The sequence below is a fragment of the Mauremys mutica genome, chromosome 4 (genome assembly GCF_020497125.1).
Source record: "Mauremys mutica isolate MM-2020 ecotype Southern chromosome 4, ASM2049712v1, whole genome shotgun sequence".
Lineage (NCBI taxonomy): Eukaryota > Metazoa > Chordata > Testudines > Geoemydidae > Mauremys > Mauremys mutica.
Window position 1 is genome coordinate 143,623,369 of NC_059075.1, and position 19,848 is coordinate 143,643,216.

At 47.2% G+C, this 19,848-nt stretch overlaps 1 protein-coding gene across 2 annotated transcripts in view; it reads right to left on the reverse strand.

The window, feature by feature from the left end:
* Nucleotides 1-322: 322 nt before the first annotated feature.
* RHOC (ras homolog family member C) overlaps nucleotides 323-19,848 on the reverse strand; it is a 31,796-nt gene continuing 12,270 nt past the window's right edge. For both annotated transcript variants that reach the window (XM_045013570.1, XM_045013571.1), the window contains exons 2-5: nucleotides 5,080-5,237; nucleotides 4,042-4,162; nucleotides 1,892-2,022; nucleotides 323-1,290 (exon numbers count right to left, since the gene is read on the reverse strand). In XM_045013570.1, coding sequence (XP_044869505.1) covers nucleotides 1,117-1,290; nucleotides 1,892-2,022; nucleotides 4,042-4,162; nucleotides 5,080-5,235 — 582 coding nt within the window. In that variant the 5' untranslated portion in view covers nucleotides 5,236-5,237 and the 3' untranslated portion in view covers nucleotides 323-1,116. The remainder of the gene's footprint in view (nucleotides 1,291-1,891; nucleotides 2,023-4,041; nucleotides 4,163-5,079; nucleotides 5,238-19,848) is intronic.

Consider the following 19,848-nt stretch of genomic DNA (forward strand, 5'->3'; position numbering starts at 1 on the left):
CTAAGGGCCACACAGCAAGTTATGGACAAAACCATGGAATTTTGTCCACAAGAACCAAGACGTCCTGACTGGCAACTCCCAGCTCTTGCCCCTCAACCCAGCTGCATGGCAGGAGGATAAATGAAGGACCTCCCCAGGAAGCTAGCGAAGAGGAGACCCGAGAGGTCTGCATGCATGGGGCAGAATAATGGTGCACAGGCGCTAAGTTACAGTTATTAAAATACCAATTTGCATTTATTCTCCCAGCTGTGCATTTTAATTTACAGGTGGACTCAAAAGTCAAGGCAAACATCAGTGTGTAAGAAAAAGAGCCAGCCAAGGGTTCTTTTACAAGGCCTTACTTTATTGAAAGAGGATAAGACGACACTACCACAGTGCAGGTCCAAGGTGAAAGCGCAGCAGAGGGCATTTCTGACAGTAGCAGAGCACAGCTCCTTGCAAAGCACTGGTGGAATAGGGCAAGGCCCTGAGTTACAGACAGAACCGAGACTGCCTTGGTGAATGTGTGTGCAAAATGCTGGTGGGTGTGCTGGACACCTTAACCAGAGGGAGAATCCAACCCCCCCTGGAGCTGGAGCAGCTGAACATCTTGGCTTGGAGACAAAAGCAAGAGTTCAAGGAAACACAACCAGGATGCCAGGACAGGAACACACACCCACAGGCAGACTGTGTCAGAGCTTCCTTGTTTTGCAGAGAGTCTAATCGAACAGTATGAAAGTAGAGATTAAATATTGCAGAGAATCTGTACAGAGCATCAGGGATTAGTATAAAATGGGACTGAAGTAACAACACCGAGAGCTACTCAAATGCACTGTATGGTGTATACAAAACAGAAGTGTCTGCCAAAGATGGTCCAAAGCCATTTGGCCCTTCAGAGCCCAGGACCAGCTTAGGAGGACAGTCCACACATGGCACAGAGAAGCACCACTAGACACTTCCCCATATGTGCTTCAGGTAGTGGGTTTTGGGCAGCAGGGTGCAGGCCACATTATATTCTCTAGACATCAGACCTAACAGCGCTCTTCCCATCCCGTACCCCGCTCACACACGTGGGGGGTGCAGGAAAAGACAGATACAGTACAGATGGCAGTCACGTTCTTCACGGGCACTGCCGCTTTACAGGAGTGGGCAGCCTTTACGCTTCTTGTTTTTCCTGACTTGTAAGCCGGCCCGAGTGGCCATCTCGAAGACTTCCCGCACGCCATCCTTCGTCTTGGCAGAGCACTCGAGGTATCCAAAGGCGTTGATTCTGTTAGCCATGTCCCTCCCTTCCTCTGGCTTCACTGGCTCCTAAAAGTCATTAAAGAAAAAGCTTTTAGAATGCTGAGTTAAGCACCAGTGCAGCTGGCCAGACGTGCAGTCGGGGAGGCTCAGCATCTCTAGGTACTGATACAACCATGACTACTATCTGAGTGCCTCGCTCTTCAGAAGAGAAGCCAGGATTGTCTCTGGAAATGCTTTAGTAGCCTGCATCTCTCAGGGACCGGGATTCTGCTGGAACATTAACAGGAACTGGAGGCAGCAGCAGCCGTCAGTAAACCTCTGCTGGAGTAATTGCACAGCAGGAAAAGGCATCAGCAGGTCAGTCTGGGCTGAGCCGAGGGACTGCCCTGTTACTGTGTAGCAGGGATCTCCATTGCCTCATGCAGAGGAAGCTGCTCTCAATGGGCAACCACCTGAATGCAGGAGAGGCTCCAGGGCACTCTGCAAGAGGAAGTTACAAGTAGCTGCAGACCTGACTTATCCCCACAGAACATGCCTGGCCCCACATGCACTGCGGTTGCCATGGGGATACGCAGCACAGCAGGAAGAGCACACGTGTCTGCACAGATGTGTTGCTTTCCTTTAAGGGATGCTGGCATAGCAGCTAGAGGTGAAGTAGCCCCCTTACCTGCTTCATCTTTGCTAGCTCCCTCCGGGTGTGCTCATCATTCCGTAGGTCCTTCTTGTTTCCGACCAGGATGATAGGCACGTTGGGGCAGAAGTGTTTCACTTCCGGAGTCCACTTCTCAGGAATGTTCTCTGGGAAAGCCAAGCACGGTTAAGGACTTTGCACTGAGCTGACAGGGTTTTTTAATACACAGCAGCCCCCTTGCAGGCCAGGCTACCACTGCTGCCTTCCTACGATGTTCCCCGGATATTAAAAGAGGCAAATGTTTTAGGTTCTTTCCTGGAGAAATTGTATACTGCTGAGCTGCACAGGACAGAGATACAGGGAGAGCCTTATTTGCATGCCCTGACCGCTGTGCTATTGGCAGAGAGGCTGGGTCCTACACTCCTCCACGGCTTCAAGTGGACACTGCTTTTCACACCACTGAAAAAAGCATGAAGGAAAATCTCCCCCCAAACCCCAGCAGCATTGCTGATGACACCCCTACAAACATGGCAAACAGAAGGGCCTTCAAAGTGTAGGTCCATACTTACCCGCCGGGTCGACGCGGAGAGTTCGACTTCTCGGAGTTCGAACTATCGCGTCTAATCTAGACGCGATAGTTCGAACTCCGGACGCGCTCCCGTCGACTCCGGAACTCCACCACCGCAAACGGCGGTGGCGGAGTCGACGGGGGAGCCGCGGACTTCGATCCCACGGCGTCAGGACGGGTAAGTCAGTCGAACTAAGGTAGTTCGACTTCAGCTACGCTATTCACGTAGCTGAAGTCGCGTACCTTAGTTCGACCCCCCACCCCCACCCCAGTGTAGACCAGGCCAAAGAGTGAGAACATACCAAGGAGCTGGGGGAAGGGAACAAACACCCATGAGGTCTGATTGCCGAGGGTGTTGATTCCAGCTGGTAGAGGGGCAGCATCATTTGCAATTAGCCACCATTTCCTTGTGAAAAAGAGCATTGTCGTCCCTTTCTCCCTGACAGACAGTACTGAAGGGCACTTGAGGAGGATGTGGTACGAACATGCACGGGCCTGAAAGCCACACTGGGTGGTTTAGCAAGAGCTGTAAATCACAGCTGTGACAGACAATTGTTCACTCATGAGCATGGAGGAGGGGACCAATGGCACCAAGGCAGCAAATTCCTCCTCCCACTGGCATCCTCCCCCCCAAGCAGCCGATGAGACTCTGTACCAAGCAGACAGCACTCTGGGGAACATCCTCATAACTATCTTCTCTCAAAGCCTCCGCCTAAACCTGCCGAGCACATCAGCTCACTGAGACGGCAGCATGAAGATTTGGGCCTTATCCACGCTCATGAACAGCCCTGATTCAGCAATGATGCAGTGACACCAGTTGCTGACTTTCTGGCAGTGTAAGCAAACGCACTATGTGTAAGAGCAGGGTAGGTTTTTGCTGATGCCCAGAGCAGGACAGAGAGCGCATGATACGCCCTTTGGCTACAGGGGAGACCAGACTGACATCAAGACCTGGCAAGCAACTAGTGCTAGCTCCGACACACTGCTCTCTTCAGGAGCCCCAACCGTTGTCAAGAATGGCTAAAGCACTTTGGCCACCAGGCCCTATCCCCAAAAGCCAGGGCAGAGTATCCGCTGGAATTTGCCCTGACGTTGCCAGACAATACCCGAATCCGTCAACACCTACGTTGTCGGGTGTAAAACTCCTCTCTACCCACTCGGGTTTGCATTCAGGAGCTGCAGAGGGAATGAACGCAGAAAGGGCATGGAGCTATTCTGACAGGGCTCTATTTACTTCACAGCTGAGGAGGTTGTTGGAGAAGTGCACGAGGAAGGAGTTGACTTACAGAAGCCAGGCAGGAGTGATGCTGTGACAATCTAAGTCTATTGAGTGCTCAGTTTGTTTGCTAACAAGAGCTTTTCTGTTCCTCTCAAGGCTATTCTAGGCTTTTGGCCAGACTCATCTCTGTAGACTGCAAGCAGGGAGCTCTCAATCCAAGCCTGTGCTTAACGGTTTTGGAAGAACACGTTAAAAGTCCTGTTTAGAGTGAACTTCACCCCTGTGCAGAGGGCCAGCAGCACAAGGCCCACCCACCTATCAAGTTGCCTTGTGCATAAGGGTGAAATTCACTCTAGCTCCTAAACCCCACGCGTGTCACCCTGGCCCCAGTGATCCTACCTAGACTGTCTGGGCTGTCGATGGAAAAGCACATGAGGATAACGTCCGTGTCCGGGTAGCTGAGGGGCCGCAGCCTGTCATAGTCTTCCTGCCCCGCCGTGTCCCAAAGGGCCAGTTCCACCTAGAGAGAGAGAGATTTAAAGAAGTCAGCAGCGTAACAGACGACCCCCTACCCTCCCAAACTGCCTCATGCTGTAACGTTGGCAATTCCCTCCGGCAGGGAAGCAATTCATTTTTCTCGGTTAAGACAATTAAGTTGCTTTGCTAATTCTGGTAGATTTAAAGGTGACCAGGCAATGCCCCTTCCCTAATCCATGTCCCTGGGCCCAGTAATTGATAGTGTAGCTATGCGGGATATTTTATGGGCTGCTGTACAGCAATACCTTCAAGAACCCCACTGCGCTATATCACCAGCTGCGAAACAGCCTGGAAAGCCAAGTCGACTCCAAAGGAAGCAATGCTTCTCCATAGCCAGCCCGACTGGGATGCTACAGGTGTCTGGGTTAGGGCAGGTGGGGAGCATGGTCTCCTTTGGAGGATTCTCCTAATCAGGGAGCGCGTCACTGAGTCTTCTGCTTACAGGTCAGGGGCTCCAGCGATCCCTGAGAGGGACAGGCACCCTGCTGAGCTTGCCACTGCATGCTGGGTTGCAATTCACAGCAGAGGAGAGCATTGCTGGAAGCAGCCTGTCGGCCTTTGCGTCTCTCTTCCTCCCCCCGCTGAAAGGCCTTTCCTCCTCTCGGAGGTACTGGAGAAAAATGGTCAATAGCCAAGACCTCGAATAGTCTCAACAACAACGCCATTGAGGAGCCAGGCTGCCATGGCCGAAGCATCAGGACAGGGAGAGGAGTTCAGTCGCGACAGACGGCTTGGCAGGAAGCGGGGGATAGAGGGGAAGAGCGCACACAACAAACATTCCAGAGGGGACGTGAGCGGATCTGCAGAGCGCACGGTCCCTCATGCGGAGATTGTCCATGGCTTGGGAGTACAGGCACTAGACAAGCGCAGGTGGCCTGAGCCCCCCCCCAGGAAAGTTACCTGCTTTCCATCTACTTCGATATCAGCGATGTAGTTCTCAAAGACTGTCGGCACGTAGACCTCAGGGAACTGGTCCTTGCTGAACACGATCAGCAGGCAGGTCTTCCCGCAGGCGCCATCTCCCACAATCACCAGCTTCTTTCTGATGGCTGCCATTGCTGCAGAGACAAGAGCAAGGCTGCGGGTGAGCCACGGCCCACAGGAAGGCCAATGCTACTGCATATCTTGCTCATTTTGTGCTGCCCTCTTACGGGCCAAGCGTCCACAGGCCCATAAGTGCAGCACCAAGGCTTGGGCTCCACATCAATGCCAGAACTCAGTGTTGGGGCTGGTTTGGGGGAGGAGGGTGCACTGCAGATCCCTTCTCCCCGATGACACGTAAGAGGTTACTTTGCCCCACCACTTGCAGAAGTCCTTATGGCACACGTCACTGCCAGTCAGAAGTGAGCCCAGGGGCCTAGCCAAATTCTGGTAGGCAAGTTAATGCACTGTACAGGACACCTGTCACGAGCCTGAGCATTCCCAGCATTGCATGTATCCACGTCGCTGCTTTTTAAACGTGGTTTGGATCCTTCTGAGCATCAGTAGGGGTTAGAGTGGTGGGTCTCAAATGTTCAGGGTACAAATTATCAGGCTAGGCAAAGCAGCTTATTGCTAGTGTCCCATTTTGAATTCTGGGTACATCGTGGATTTTATAGAAATTCACATGAAAGAGCCCAGAGTCTGGGTCATTCTATAAATCTGAACAGTCAATAAAAAAGAGCAGACAGTGTACTGGTTTTTAAAATGCAACTTCCTGGCTACACTCCGGCGCACACAATCTTTCTGCCTCTTTTCGCAATGTCAGTAATATAATTAGAGAAAGGGATTAGTGAAGTAAAGAGATAAAACCCGACCAGCCTTTAAAACTAGCCTTGATTTAAAAGACCTTCAAGTAAAAGAGTGAAGTTATGAACTGCTTCCATTTGCCAGGAGGGTGCAGCAAACGTGAGCTCTACAGGGTAAGAAAGCAAAAGCTGAATACGATTGGTTAAGTCCCTGCTGGTATAACTCCACTGAAATCAACATCAGCATCGCTCTGAATTCCTGTAAGTGAACCTGCTGGGTACTGCTCAGTAAACTACCTGCCTCCCCATTCGTGAACAAAGATTTCCTCCGTGCACAAGAGGCAGGGAACATGAGGCATGGTCAGGACTGGACCAGTTTAGATGGAGTCTCCGATATCTCTTCCAATACAAAACAGCTGGTTCCTGCTCAATACTGAGGACTCCAAGAATTCCAACTCTTAAAATTAGGTTCAGTGCCTACCCAGCAGCAAACAGAGCGCCAAAGAAATGGCAAGTGACTACATCAGCAGTGCAGGCAGAGGAAACAGGTCAGCGCTGGGTGATAAAGGGAGGTTTTATTCCTGGAACAGTTTTCCAGCCTCACCTTTAAACCCAGAATTAGCAATCCAGAGACAGCCACTCGAGACAAGGAAGAGCTAAGCAAGAGGCAGAGATAAAGTTCCAGTTTTATTGTCCTCTACTGAGACCTGGTCTACACTAAAAGTTAGGTAACCCAGGGGTGTGAAAACTCCCATGCTTGGGGTGTGAAGTTAAGCTGAGTTAACAGTGGCATGAACCTCTTCAGGGGGTGTATTACCCGCGCACTGTAGCATTTCAAGTGTAGATAAGCTCTGAGTGAAAGTAATGCATGAGAAAAGTGCCAAAGCGACAATTCAAGAGACAAACTCTCTTTTTCTTTGCATAGGAATAACCTGGACAGTGAGACTGAAAGCTCCCCCCACACCACACCTTGCTGGCCTGGAGCACACCTCCCCCCTTCCTGTTTTCCAAAGGTGACTGGGTAATTCATTCTTTATCTCCATTCAATTCTTGTTGAGTCTACCCAGCTTGCTAGCAAGGGGGACAGCTCTGCCCCTGCGATGGCGGCCCACAAAGAACTGGACACGGGGCCCTGAGCAGTAATGGGCACAAGTGGCAATGAAAGCAGGTGGATTATTAAAGTTAGGTGGAAAGCAGAGCACCTTGGAGAAGTCTGTTAGAGATGTACAGGTGGCTGCTGCTACTCGAGAGAGCAAGTCAACAGTGCAGAGCTGGGCCCCTAATACCACTATTCTGAAGGGAAATACTGTGCAACGTTCCTGGGAGGTGACTTTGCTCTCTGCCTAGACAGCAACCCTTGCATTAGCTGGAGAGGAGAGGCTTGCAGGGGCTAGGAAACCCCTCCTGGAGTTCCAAGGGAGAGGAGGTTCCAATTGGTAGACCCCATAAGCGTGACTGCTGTTTGCCTTGAAAAGCAAAACTGCACCAGGCCATCTATTTTCACCAGCTGCCCCAGTCTGTGGCTCAATTTTGCACACCCTTATCTGGATTTGTATAATGACAATGAGCACCATCCCCAGCTCCGGTTCCTTCCACAAGCTTCACAGTTACATAAGGCTACGTAAGAATTTATACACTGTTCGTGCCTACCCTTGTAACGGCAATAACCCGGGAAGCTGAAAACACTTGCTCTAGTACCCTTGATATTCAGAAATATCCAAAGCACATTCCAGGGCAATCTCTCACTCCAGTCTGTCTAGAGATACCACTCAAGATCAGGCCCCATTGCAGTAGATCCTGTGCCACCATATTAAAAAACAAGATCCCTGCGCACAAGAGCTCACAGTCTCAGACCTAAGGGCTGGTTTATACCGAGAACTTGCATTGACATCGCTACCTCTCTCAGCGGTGTGAAAAATCCAAGTGTAGGTACGCTGACCTCACCCCCCGGTGTAAATCAATAGCAGAATTCTTCTGCCGACCTAGCTACCGCCTCTCGGGAAGGCAGACTGACTACGCAGATGGGAGAACCCCAGCGTCTCCGGTGCACATTACACAAGTGCTGCTACAGCAGTTTAAGGGTAGACATACCCTTTGTACATTTCGAGGATAGAGGTTTGACCTGGTGCCTTGTTACCTACCCAAAGGGTCTGAAGTGAGTAGAAACAGTATGTTCTGCTCATATTGTGGCATCTGTGTATGCATGTCATGTCAAGTCACTATCACTCAGAGACCCTGTCTGTTTTGCATCTTTTTGCACTCATGAGAACTTGTCACACAAAACGCCTATTATCTGTTGCATAGTGGCAGAAAGGGTTCAACAAGCTGAATCCATTTTAATATGATGAGCAAATTATTCTCCCCCCCCCAACGAAAAAACAAAGTAACGATTAAGGTAATTAATTGCCTTCCACTATGAGATTGTGTTTCTCACCTCCCACTAAAAACTTGCTTGGAACACATGAATGGGCTGCCTTTCAAAATAAATGCGTGATTAGCTAATCACATAAATCTCACCACATCACAGCCCCATCCTTACACTAAGCAGTAATTATTTCAGTTACCACAAAATAAGCCTGCAGTGCCATGATGTAATAACTCAGGACGCAACACGAATAAGCATCTACACTTGAGGAATGCCCACCAATCAGCTGTACAAGCTGCTGGAGGGTGGGGGAAGGAGTTAATTCACACAAAAACCAGCTGATATTCCCAGAATTAGCTGAGAATCTCCAGATACAGACACATTTAGGGGTCTAATAAGCTCCTAGAGCAGAGTTTTCAGAGGACACCCAGCCTCGGTTGATGTGTTTCCTGCACCGTATTCACAGTCTGCAGGATGTAGAAAACCGGCAGAGTGTGAAAGGAGTGTTACTTACGCAGGGCTGCTTTCAGGCCATTTGTGGACAACAACTGCGATGCTAGCAAGGAACCTACGCTTTAGCTCAATCAATCTAGCCCACTTTAAAGGCTGGAGCCGTGTCTAGACTAAGACTTTTCAAACATGTTACTGTGCTGTCATCACGCCTGAATATCTCTGGGGCCTTTCCAGACTAGGATGTAAACTGCTCCCACTCTGGCTGTTTCTGTCATTTTGTGCTTCCTTGTGCATGGAAAAGGCCTTACAAACCCATTTCACCAGCCACTACCCTCTTCATTCAAATCCCTCCAGGATTCTTTCACAACACCCACCCATGGAAAAAAAACAACTCGATCCCCTCCAAGTTACACAGCCCTTGGGTTTGTTCTTTGGCTGTAAGGCCTTTGGAGCAGAGACTGCATTTCTGGGCCTGTTGCCTGGCATATTTGTCAGTACTTAAGATCCATGTGCAAAAGTGTTCAGACAAAAGGAAACAGAGGTCTGTGTGTGTGTGTAAGTGCCAGCTGCACTCCTGGCACAGGGCACCCCACTCAGAGCACATCTGGCATCATTTTACCCAGTGTCCATAACAACGCATCCTTTGCCACACAATCACTGTTTGAGTTAGCCCTGGTATGGAGAGTAGGCAGTGCTGCCAAACTGCACTCAGCGAAGAGCACTGAAATCCCTCGATAAAATAGCGCTTCTATTTTCAGGCTCAACTTAAAAAAGGGACAGGGTTTTTTAAAAGGAATTATGCCTTCATGTCCTTGAGTCTCACAATATGGCAATCATAACTGAGCCACAGAGGGCTCGTGATCAGGCACTGAATGCCTCCTGTGAAACAAGAACTAGGTAGCTTAAAACTAGGTTGAACAAAGCAACAGAAAAATACTGGAGGGAATGAACATGCCTTGGCTGGGAAACGTACTATGATCTAACAGTTCTTTACCATCTCCGATTTACAGGATTCTTTGATCCTAAGAGTCTGACCCATTCTTTTATAATCTGCATAACATATCAAATTCCCTGTGCCCATAAAAGGCTTGGGTCAGGACTTCAGTGATAGCTCACTGTCTAATCCCTTATTAATTACAATTCACTACACAGGGTGGAAAGGACAGAGCCAAAGCCTTCCAAAGCCGCACCAGCCTGACCATTCTGAGCACTGTCGCCTGAAGTCAAACACTGACTTGCTGCATACCTGCCGAGATAAGGCTGCCCCCAAGGGATTAACCTACACAAATTTTGTAAGCACAACAGTCACAAGCTTTCTGTGCGGATCCTGCAGGAGGCAGGGTTTTGGGGGTTTTTTTCTATGAAGCCAGGCACGCCACCTTCACAGCTTAATTTGATTTTTTCCCTGCAAGGTAATAAGACAATTTTTCAAAATATCAAAGTCCCTCTTGGAGACAATTCATCATTCCTGGGCTTTCTATCAGCGTTTCTACTTCACCAAGTAACACCTGCCCTCTGCATAGGGCTCTTTCTCCCTCCCCTCGCAAAGATGTGTTCTGCAGCTCAATAAGAGTAAAGGCAGACTATTTCCTGCACCTTTTAATTGTAAGATAGCATGAGGTTTCTCAAGGACAATCCCATTTAAAGAGGTGCTTCCATATTTTTGCACCTTGTTCAGTGGTGTAGACTACAAGCCATTTTTCCTTTTTAGAGATGATTTTTCCCTGCTTTGGTGAAGCAACACACGTGCCCACCCCCCTTTTAAGCGGCATGGCACAATAGATAGTAAACAATGTAAGGCACTTTGTAAGTAAACACTTTGTAAGATAGTAAACAACATAAGGCAGTATAACTATGTCCACACCATGGGGTCATACTGGTATAGCTACAGAAATAGTTCTACCAGTACAAGAACGTGTGTCTAGACCAGGTCTTAGGCTCATTTTACAGACAGGTTAACAGGAACGGAGAGTAGCTTACCTAAAGCTATACTGGAAATCTTTGTCAGAGCCAGGATTAGAACTTGAGGTTCCTGGCTCCCAGGCTGTGCTCAGACTGTATCCTTCTCCCGGAAGCAAACAGGGAGGGGAAGTACAGTGTATGACGTGGACAGAGGCATGTGGATTTGTCTTTATGCAGGTTCATGGCCCAGTTAAAAGGAAAGCTGAGATTCCTTCAACTCACAGGAATAATTTAAGACCATGTAGCAAAATGTTCACAAAAGTTTACCAACATAGGTGCAAATGAAGATTTCCCCGACTTTCACCTTGCCATGGGAAGAAACAGTAGTAATATTTCTCTCATCTCTCTACATTTGCAGAGTTTTTGCGCTGTCAGTTTCAATGGTGATAGGGAACCAGTGAAAGAAAAACGCTGGTCTGTGTTCTCACTTACTTCCACAGGAGTCAGAGTGTTCACATTTGCAGTGAACTGAGGGCAGCTATCCCACAGTGCATCTCTCTGCATTTTGAGAATAGGTCTTCTGGGAAGAGGGGGGTGTGATCATGGGGCATCCGGGGTCCCTGCAGAAGCCCGCCTCTCCCCAAACATTGATCAGCTCCAGTAGCTCAGCATTGCGCCAAGCAGGGGATCCCGTGGAGCAGCCATTGTCACCTGGCCAGATAAGTGAGCACTTGCCAAGAAACCAGGAAGGGGAGTTTCAAAATTCCCGGGGTTTTGCAGAGGATGGGTGGATGTCTGTTTACCTGGCATCAGAGCAGCTGAGCTGCTGGCCAGAGCAGTCACCTAGGCACTGTGGGGTATCTTGCAGAGGCTAAAAGCTGTGTAAACAGGAAGAACGTGTCTTCACTTGCACATCGCTGCAAAAGCATCACCGGTAAGAGCTGTACGCCTCTCGTGGAGGTGGTTTTCTTTTTGCAGTGAAACTTCTGAGTTTCACTGCAAAAAGTCATTGGCAAGTGTAGACGCTCTCACGGCTTTTTCGCAAAAAAGGGACTTTTCCCACTTTAAATGGCAAGTATAGATATGCCCTAACACAAACAAGTTGGTTGCTCAGCCAGAATTTTGCAGGGTTGGCTTTAAACACAAATCACCTAAAAGAAAGAGCAATAACTTGTCCAGTCCCTTTAAAAATAAGGGCTTGTCTACACTTACATTTTATAGCGCTCTAACTTGCTGGCTCACGGGGTGCAGCAAGTCTGAGCGCTTTAAAGCGCTAGTGTAGACAGGCTCCGAGTGCTCGGAGCTAATCCCCTCGTGGAGGTGGATTACCAGGAGCTCTGGGAGAGCTGTCTCCCAGCGCTCACGGCCACTACACTCACACTTCAAAGCGCTGCCATGGGAGCGTTCCCGTGGCAGCGCTTTGAAGTTTCCAGTGTGGACATACCTTAAGAGTCCAAGGCCTACTCTCCACAGGTTTTGCACTGTGAGACCATTTCTGTTAGGGGTGTGATTTTTTTAAAATCCTAAATAGTTATACCAGCACTAACCCGTTGTGTGGATACAGTTATACCAGCACCAGGGTGTCTTAAACCATTATTCCCATTTTCACACAGGAAGGGAAATATCTATACCAGAATAACTGCAAACACACTCGGGGGGTGTACCACTTTAACTAGACCTGTATAGATCAAGAGATGCAACTTTCTAGTGTAGACAAGTCCTAGGAGTAGGAAGCTTTTTAAGCAGAGAAAGGAAAAAGTTAGTGGTACTGTGCTCTCTAGCACTAATGCAGGAGGACTTTGCTCTCACACTGACCTGCTTAATCTGAATTGGGGACAAAGCACCTTTGATTAGGTCAGCTTTTACGTGCCTGTCATCAGTGATAAAAATGAGTGGAAATCTCCATCTCAGTGTGATCTCTACTCATTTGTCTCTCACTTAACAGGTTATTGGGCCAAAACAGATTAAAACAGGAATTGCTAAAACTCCAATCTTCTTCAGACAATGACAGGCTGAAAGTGCTCAGAGCCCTCCCAGGCCTCCCCTCAAAGGCCTAAGGCAGTCTAATTTAGATCTTCAAAAATGTAACTTTCCAGACAAACTTTTGTAAACAGACTGGGCCCTGTGAACGAGTAATGCATTGTGCGAGCTCTAACTGTGTTTGTAGGGAACAGTCCCATTCCCAGTGCCTAGCTGTACAAGCAGGGCCGGAACGTGCAGTTGCATTGTGCCCAAATAGCAAAACTTTTGTCAAGTTATCAAACTGAATTCCAGGACAGGACAAGAGGAGCAGCATGCAAAGACAAAAAGCAAAGATGTTCCCCCATTCTCCCGAGTGGGCACGGACACCCACACTGAAGAGAACATTGCTAATCTCCTTCCCTCCCCATAAAGCTTCTTAATCTCAGGCAATTTTGTGACAATGATGCACAGCAGGATGGACAAAGTGGCTGGCTCTCCATACTAGGGATTCTTGCTTTGGCAAAGCTACACTGGTGCAGAAAGTCATTTCCCCACTTCCGCTTACCTTTGTGCAAGCCTTGTGCAACATCGGTGCACTATGTCTATGGTAGTGGTCTCAACTGATCCTCGGGATAGACAGGCCATCAGGCCCTGCAATTCTAGAAGACTCACAGCAAGGTATCCACACAAGCCATTCATCAGTGTCAATTATTTAAAAGAATAATAATAATAAAAAAAATCTATATCTGACCAGAGAGAAAACTGACTGCAGGAAAAACAGGAAGTGAAGTCAGGTTTGCCCAGCTGTTTTTAGTCTGTACAGCAAACAGAAGTCAGACAGTTGCTGCAGTAAGTTAATGTTCTTGCTCATTTTGGACCCTCAGTTCCTTGGGCAAGAAGAACAAGAACAGAACATATGAAAATTCAGGGTCGCACTAACCCAGGAAACTCACCTAGGAAGGATTCACATTCCCAAATGAGCTCACTAAACCTCAAATGCGCAGACTGGCTCACAGTCAGGATCCCTGGCTGGTAACAAGTATTTTATTTAAACAACACATTCGTATGCGAGGGTTAACAGAATGAAAAGCTACTGTTAGAGAACCCAGTCTGCTCCCAGGATGATTACACATGCATCCAGCTCTTACATTAAAGGAAATAAAGGAGCAAAACACGATTAAGGCTGCATCATAATTAGCTGGAAGCAAAGGATTAAGAAATGAAATTCAGAGGCTGACTTGCATTTCAAAAGCAAGCTGAAGAGTGTGCTTCTTATCTGCATATTTAGTTCTGCTCTAGCTCCTGCTACAAAGCATCTGGGAAAGAATCCCATGGCGGAGGCTATCCCAAAGCCGCGCCACTCACAAAGACGGCAGCCCTGCATTCACTTTACAAGTCATCTCTATAAATCAGGAGCAGTGGTCCAGCTTTCATAGCCCCTGAACAGCACACTAAAATCTGTCTACAAACATTTCTGGTGTGAAGGGGAGTGTGGAGACCTTTTATCAGGGTAAGGCCATGTCTTGTAGTAGCCCCAGAACTTAACAGCTCAGTAGGCACCGCAGTCCTAGCATAACATACGGAGGTTTCCCGCACAATGCCTGTGATTGCCAGAGAGCTAGTAATAAAAGCTAACCTGGAATTTACCAGATGGGTAGGATTAGAATGAAGGACTCAATTTAACAAGACCTGACAGCTCTAACCCAGGAGAAATTCAGGACTTTAAAATGAATTTAAATCCAATTAAAAGCAAAGAAGAGGTACAGTAATATTAAAACTGAAGGTAACTCTGCAGTAGTTACTGGTTAACTTTTTAGTACGAGGCCAGTTTTACACAACACACTAAGATTTTACTTGACTGACCTTAACCCAAGTCGCCTGATACCTTTTGTCAACAATTGTTAGTACAGTCCCCGCAATTGTATTGACCACAATCCTTTGCACATATGCATTGCCTCTCATCAAAAGGTCTGAAGCTCTTAAACACATTAAGCATTACATTAATCCCCCTTAAATACATACATGGGAAGTAGAGAAGTATCAGGAGTTTAAGGCCAGAAGAGAGAACCAAATCATCTGTCTGACCTCCTGCACATCACAAGCCACTAAACCCCCGCCAGTTACCCCTGCACTGAGCCCAGTAACCTGGATTAGACTGAAGTGTGACAACCCCCAGGACACTGCATTACTGTGTGCCACAGGTAGATAACAGAGATAGAGGTGCACTAATGACAGAGGCCCCTGCAACTGACTGGGTGAGATATACCCAGGTGAACCTATCTAGCATTCTGCATGGATTTGTCCAATGGCAGTGCCAGGAATAAAACAATGAAGACTCGGCTTCCACTCCACACAGAAATGACATCCCCTTCCACCCCAACAACGTTCCCCAACATCAACAACAAGCCCTGGTTTCCCCAACTAACACACTTAAATTGCACTCCATGATCCTTACTACACACACACACACACACACACACACACACACACAGGATTCTGGGGGTTTCTTTGTTTGGTGACTGAATCCCAGAGGATTTCAGCCCAAACCTGGAAATAGCTCTTATGAGTGGATCACCACTACTCAGCTAGTAAATCTTTGGCACAAGCTTGCTTTTGTGCAGCTCTACATGAACAGTGGCTTTTTTGTAAGTGGTGTGGTAGATTTAAGATGGAGATATTTAGAATATTAAGGGCATCCCATGCTAGAACAGCAAGTGGGAAACCTCATCAGGCATCAGGAATTTTGCAAAGGAGTTGCAATATTTTATATTTTTGGGGAAGACAGTGAGTAGACAGACACTTTAGACCCATATATCCAAACTATGTGGCCACACTGGGCCATTAACCTGGCAGTGGCTAACATGAACCCCCGACAAGCTGACATTAGGTGCAAGGTGACATTCCATGAGGAAAGCTTAAGAACTAAAAATAGCTGCAAGCAATTATCAGCTGAATGATGCAACTTGCAAGGGCAAATCCCCACCCACTCAGGCTTCAGTATGCTGAGCTCACTTCAAATCACAGCACTAGTCATCATTAAAAGCTGCAGCATCACCACTTCTGGGCCCAGAGCTTTGCAGGATTACTTGCCAGGTTTTGAGGCTGCAACATTACTTAGTCAACTCCAAAAAGGGTCCATTGCTTCTGAGTTACTCTAAGGGCCTGGTAGGGTGACCAGACAGCAAATGTGAAAAATTGGGACAGGGGTGGGTGTGTGTGGGGGGGTAAGTAGGAGCCTATATAAGAAAAAAGACCCAAAAATCGGGATTGTCCCTATAAAATTGGGACATCTGGTCACCCTAGGCCTTGAGTTTGAAGGGGAAGTCCTCCTAGGCTGGCTCCCTCTTCCTTGGTCTGGGAGCATCTCCCTCCCTTAGCACCATATGCAACAGTCCAATGAGGGCCCTCCCCCCTGCCCCAGCTACAGGTCAGCCTGCTCCTTGACTGTGCTGCCAGTCCCTCCTGCCTGCACTACTGGGGTGACCCTTCAACAGCAGAGGGAACAGATTCCTAATTTGTGGTCCAGAGACACCAGGGATCCCATATGACCTGTGATTCCTGCCCCACAAGATACTCATGCCCAGCAGACACTCTCCTTGTTTAGGATTCTGTCCCTGCAGGCATATTACTGACTTACAGAACACCAACCCTAAGGCTGGGCAGACCTGCAGATGGCATCTTTCAGGGCAATGTGTGGTCAAGAGACAAGGTCAATAGATCTGGGTCCCAAGTTCAACTCATGAAAATGCAAGATGTTGGCGCTACAGACAAAGATAAAGAGTACAATAAGCTCTAATGCCCACATCTCTACAGAAAGCTTGTGGGGGACACTCATTCCTGCATCCGCTGGGATACGGTCACCTACATGTTAGTCCATCTTTATCTACCACAAGCAGCAGCTCCGCTATGCAGGCATCATGCCATAGCTTCATGAGACAGGACAAGGTAAACCTGGGGCCACTTACCGTATTTGCCTTGGGACACAAGAGTTCTTTGCCCACCACTAATCCCACTTTCCGCCTTATCTCTGTTATTCTGTGTCTGAAAGCCTTTAACTGAAGGGGACAGGGGTTGTGAGGGAGCCCTGATGTTTTTGGGAAGGGCCAGTCTGCAGGGTGATGAAAGGAAGAAGTTCAGGGAGACAAATGGCATGTTCCCAGTAGACAGGAAGAGAAAGGCAAGGAACGCGAAATTAGCCAGCACAGAACCCAGCAGGATTTCTATTAAAGCTGATGTTAAAACTATCTAATACACAAGTTAAAGGGTTTCTATACACCTGGGTAGAATGCTTAAATTATCCAAAAGTACACAGTTTGTACTTTATGACTTTTTAAACCAATCTGGTACATATTCTGCAATATCCCAAATTAAGGTTAATAAATTTAACAATAAAGTTTAAATATTAGCATCCGCATATTCAGTAGAAGCAAATCCAGCCAGCAGTGTGCAGCTAACACGGAAGAGCAATACCAGCCATGACTGGAGCAAGGCAAAGACTTTTTGGCAAATAATATATTATTTGGGACACCAAAACTATTTGTGAATCAGGTCAAGTTCAATGAATAGTTTTGGCAACAAACAAACAAAAAAAGCACCAAACCCACACCTTTAAAAAATTCAGACATTTCAAAACATTTCAATTAGACATTTTGTTTAGAAAATGTTGTTTTGAAATTAAGATTCAAAATGTTGCATTTGACCCGAATGATTTTTTCTTTCATTTTAGCAAGAAAAACTTGAAAAATTCAGTTTCAGTTCAAACCAAACAAGAACCAAAAACCTCCCATCAATTCTTCTTCGCTCATCTGTAGCCATGATACAACTCCATCTCCTTTTCCCCGCCACTTCCCTACTCCCCTGGCTAAGCATTAATGCTGCTGAAAATAAGACAGTGTTCTAACCAGATGTATTTAGAAGTGGCCAGGCTCATTGCAGAATAGTCAGGAGCTCACAGATTGTTGCCTTGCACTTTACAGACTGTCCATAAATTACATAACACGATTCTGTGTTACATAATTTATGAACAGCCCCTTACAATATTCAGAGGTGGAGGAATTCAAGATACTCCCAAAATCGTGGGGGTCATCAGGCCAAAAGGCAGCTTCTCCATACCCCACCCATGTCCCATTCTTTCTTCCTCTCTCCCCAAATGCTACCACAGAAGCCTTGATCTTACAGAGAAAGACACTACTTCCTCTCCCTGACCTAGAGTATCTCCTGTCCCATGTTCTCCATGCAGCTGCCTGAAACCTGCCTGAGGTTGAGCAGTCACAAGACAGATCCATGACTCATCCACCCAATAAACTGCTCTACCCCACCCATAACCTGAACACAGAGTTGAGACTCACAAGTATTATCAAGGAAGGGTAGCAGCCAGAAATAGTCCCTCAAGCAGAGATTCCAAGATACTAAATGTCAGAGACCTTGTGACCAGCTGGATAGAGATCCCACCCAGCCATTACAATTCCATTAGAAGAAATACATGTCATGGGTCCATTTCTCCTGCAACTCTTTATAACAACATCATACACACAGTTAGTGCAGATATTTTGCTGTCATCCAAATGGAAAATGGCACTGACCATTGACAGACACTAACTCAATGTTTGCTTTTATGCATCTTCATCTCTGTAAAGCCACCAACCCATATCCCTCTAGTTTTGCTCATAACAAGTCAAAAGCTTAGAATCTATTTTAACTCAAACAGGCAGGCATGCTTAACACCTGATTAAATATTTCTGGTGAAATAAGTTTGAGATATTCACTTGTGCAAAGGCTACATCTCTTTAGGTCTCCCCAAGTGCATAATTCAAATGAAGACACCTACAATAACATTTATTTTGCCTTCCAATATTTCCCCCTTTAGCTTTACCCTGAGTGCATTCATCTTCTTTTCCAACTTATTTTTGAAGGCTTACTTTAAAGTCACAGACACACATCCCTTAGGATCTGCCATCAACATTCATAAAATACCAGCCTGCATTCTTTTCATAAGGAGATTAGCTTATCTTTTCAGGCAGTGTTTGTGTCACTCAAGACTACAATGTCCTTCCTGGGGAGTACGAGATGCATAATGCAAAAGGCTTTGTTTGTGTTTGAGATAACAGTCCCTAGATCACAAGAAGTTCACAGATGAAATCATGGAGAAAATTTCAGTAGGTTAGTTTACAGTTGCCAGCAGAGAATCTGAATGATTAAAGGGCATCAACATCAGACATGGGAAGTCTCTACAGCCAATGTTTTCAAGAGGAACTAGCAGATTTTGGGTGTCCAACCTGACATCCTTTAAAGGGGTGTGAAGCTGGGTAATTCAGCTTTTTATGAAAAGCAGACTCCTTTAAGAGGCTTCAAGTTGTGACTGGTGATTTCTGAGTCTTCTTTATGGGGGTCTCAGTCATCTCAGATTCAACTCCCATGAACATTAGAGGGGAGTAAGAAAGACAACATTGCTGTCCTTATCAAAGTAAATGTTTGAAATGAAATACACACAGGTTGAGAGGGAAGGTACTGTACATCTGGGGTCAGGCTTGGGTTATGGGGGGTTACAGATATCGTTTGCAAGGATGAAAAGATGCATACATATTGCATAACCGGCATACACCCAGATTGGGGTGCAAGGGTTTTTAAAGTGTCAGTGGATAAGTGGGCTCGGGTACGCCAACCTATTTCAACATTTCACAAATTATCCCTCCCTTCTTCTCTTTTCCAAACTGAGAATTTAAGCGAAGAGGACTGAACTACAGAAGAAAGGAGGCCAGGTTTAAGAAAAGGTCTCGGTTGTGAAGATACCTCCCCTCCCACAAAAAGAGGCGAGTAGTCAGAAATGTCTAAGTAGGCTTTTGAAAGGTCTTTCTTATATCCTACATTATTTTTGTTCTGAAGGGTTGTGCCCAAACTCTGACTCAGGTGCCAACTTTCATCATCGTCACTATCCACAAAGTGAATTTTAGGCCATTCTCTCCCTGGTGCAGTTTTCTCTATGCTGTTCTGGGCAGGTATAGCCAACATGTTGGTAAGAACATCGGTGTCTAATCTACACTAATGCTCCCACTGTTGCTAGTACTGGTGCTGGAGGATTGCTCATCTCCCCCAGTTTGATGAGAGATTGCGGACTAGGAACACAGCAGCACTGTTCTATGCTCCAAGCAGGGGCGGCTCTACCTTTTTGGCCGCCCCAAGCAGTCATGCGCGGGAGGCGCCCCGGAGCCGCGGGAGCAGCGGACCTCCCGCGGGCATGACTGCGGAGGGTCCGCTGGTCGCG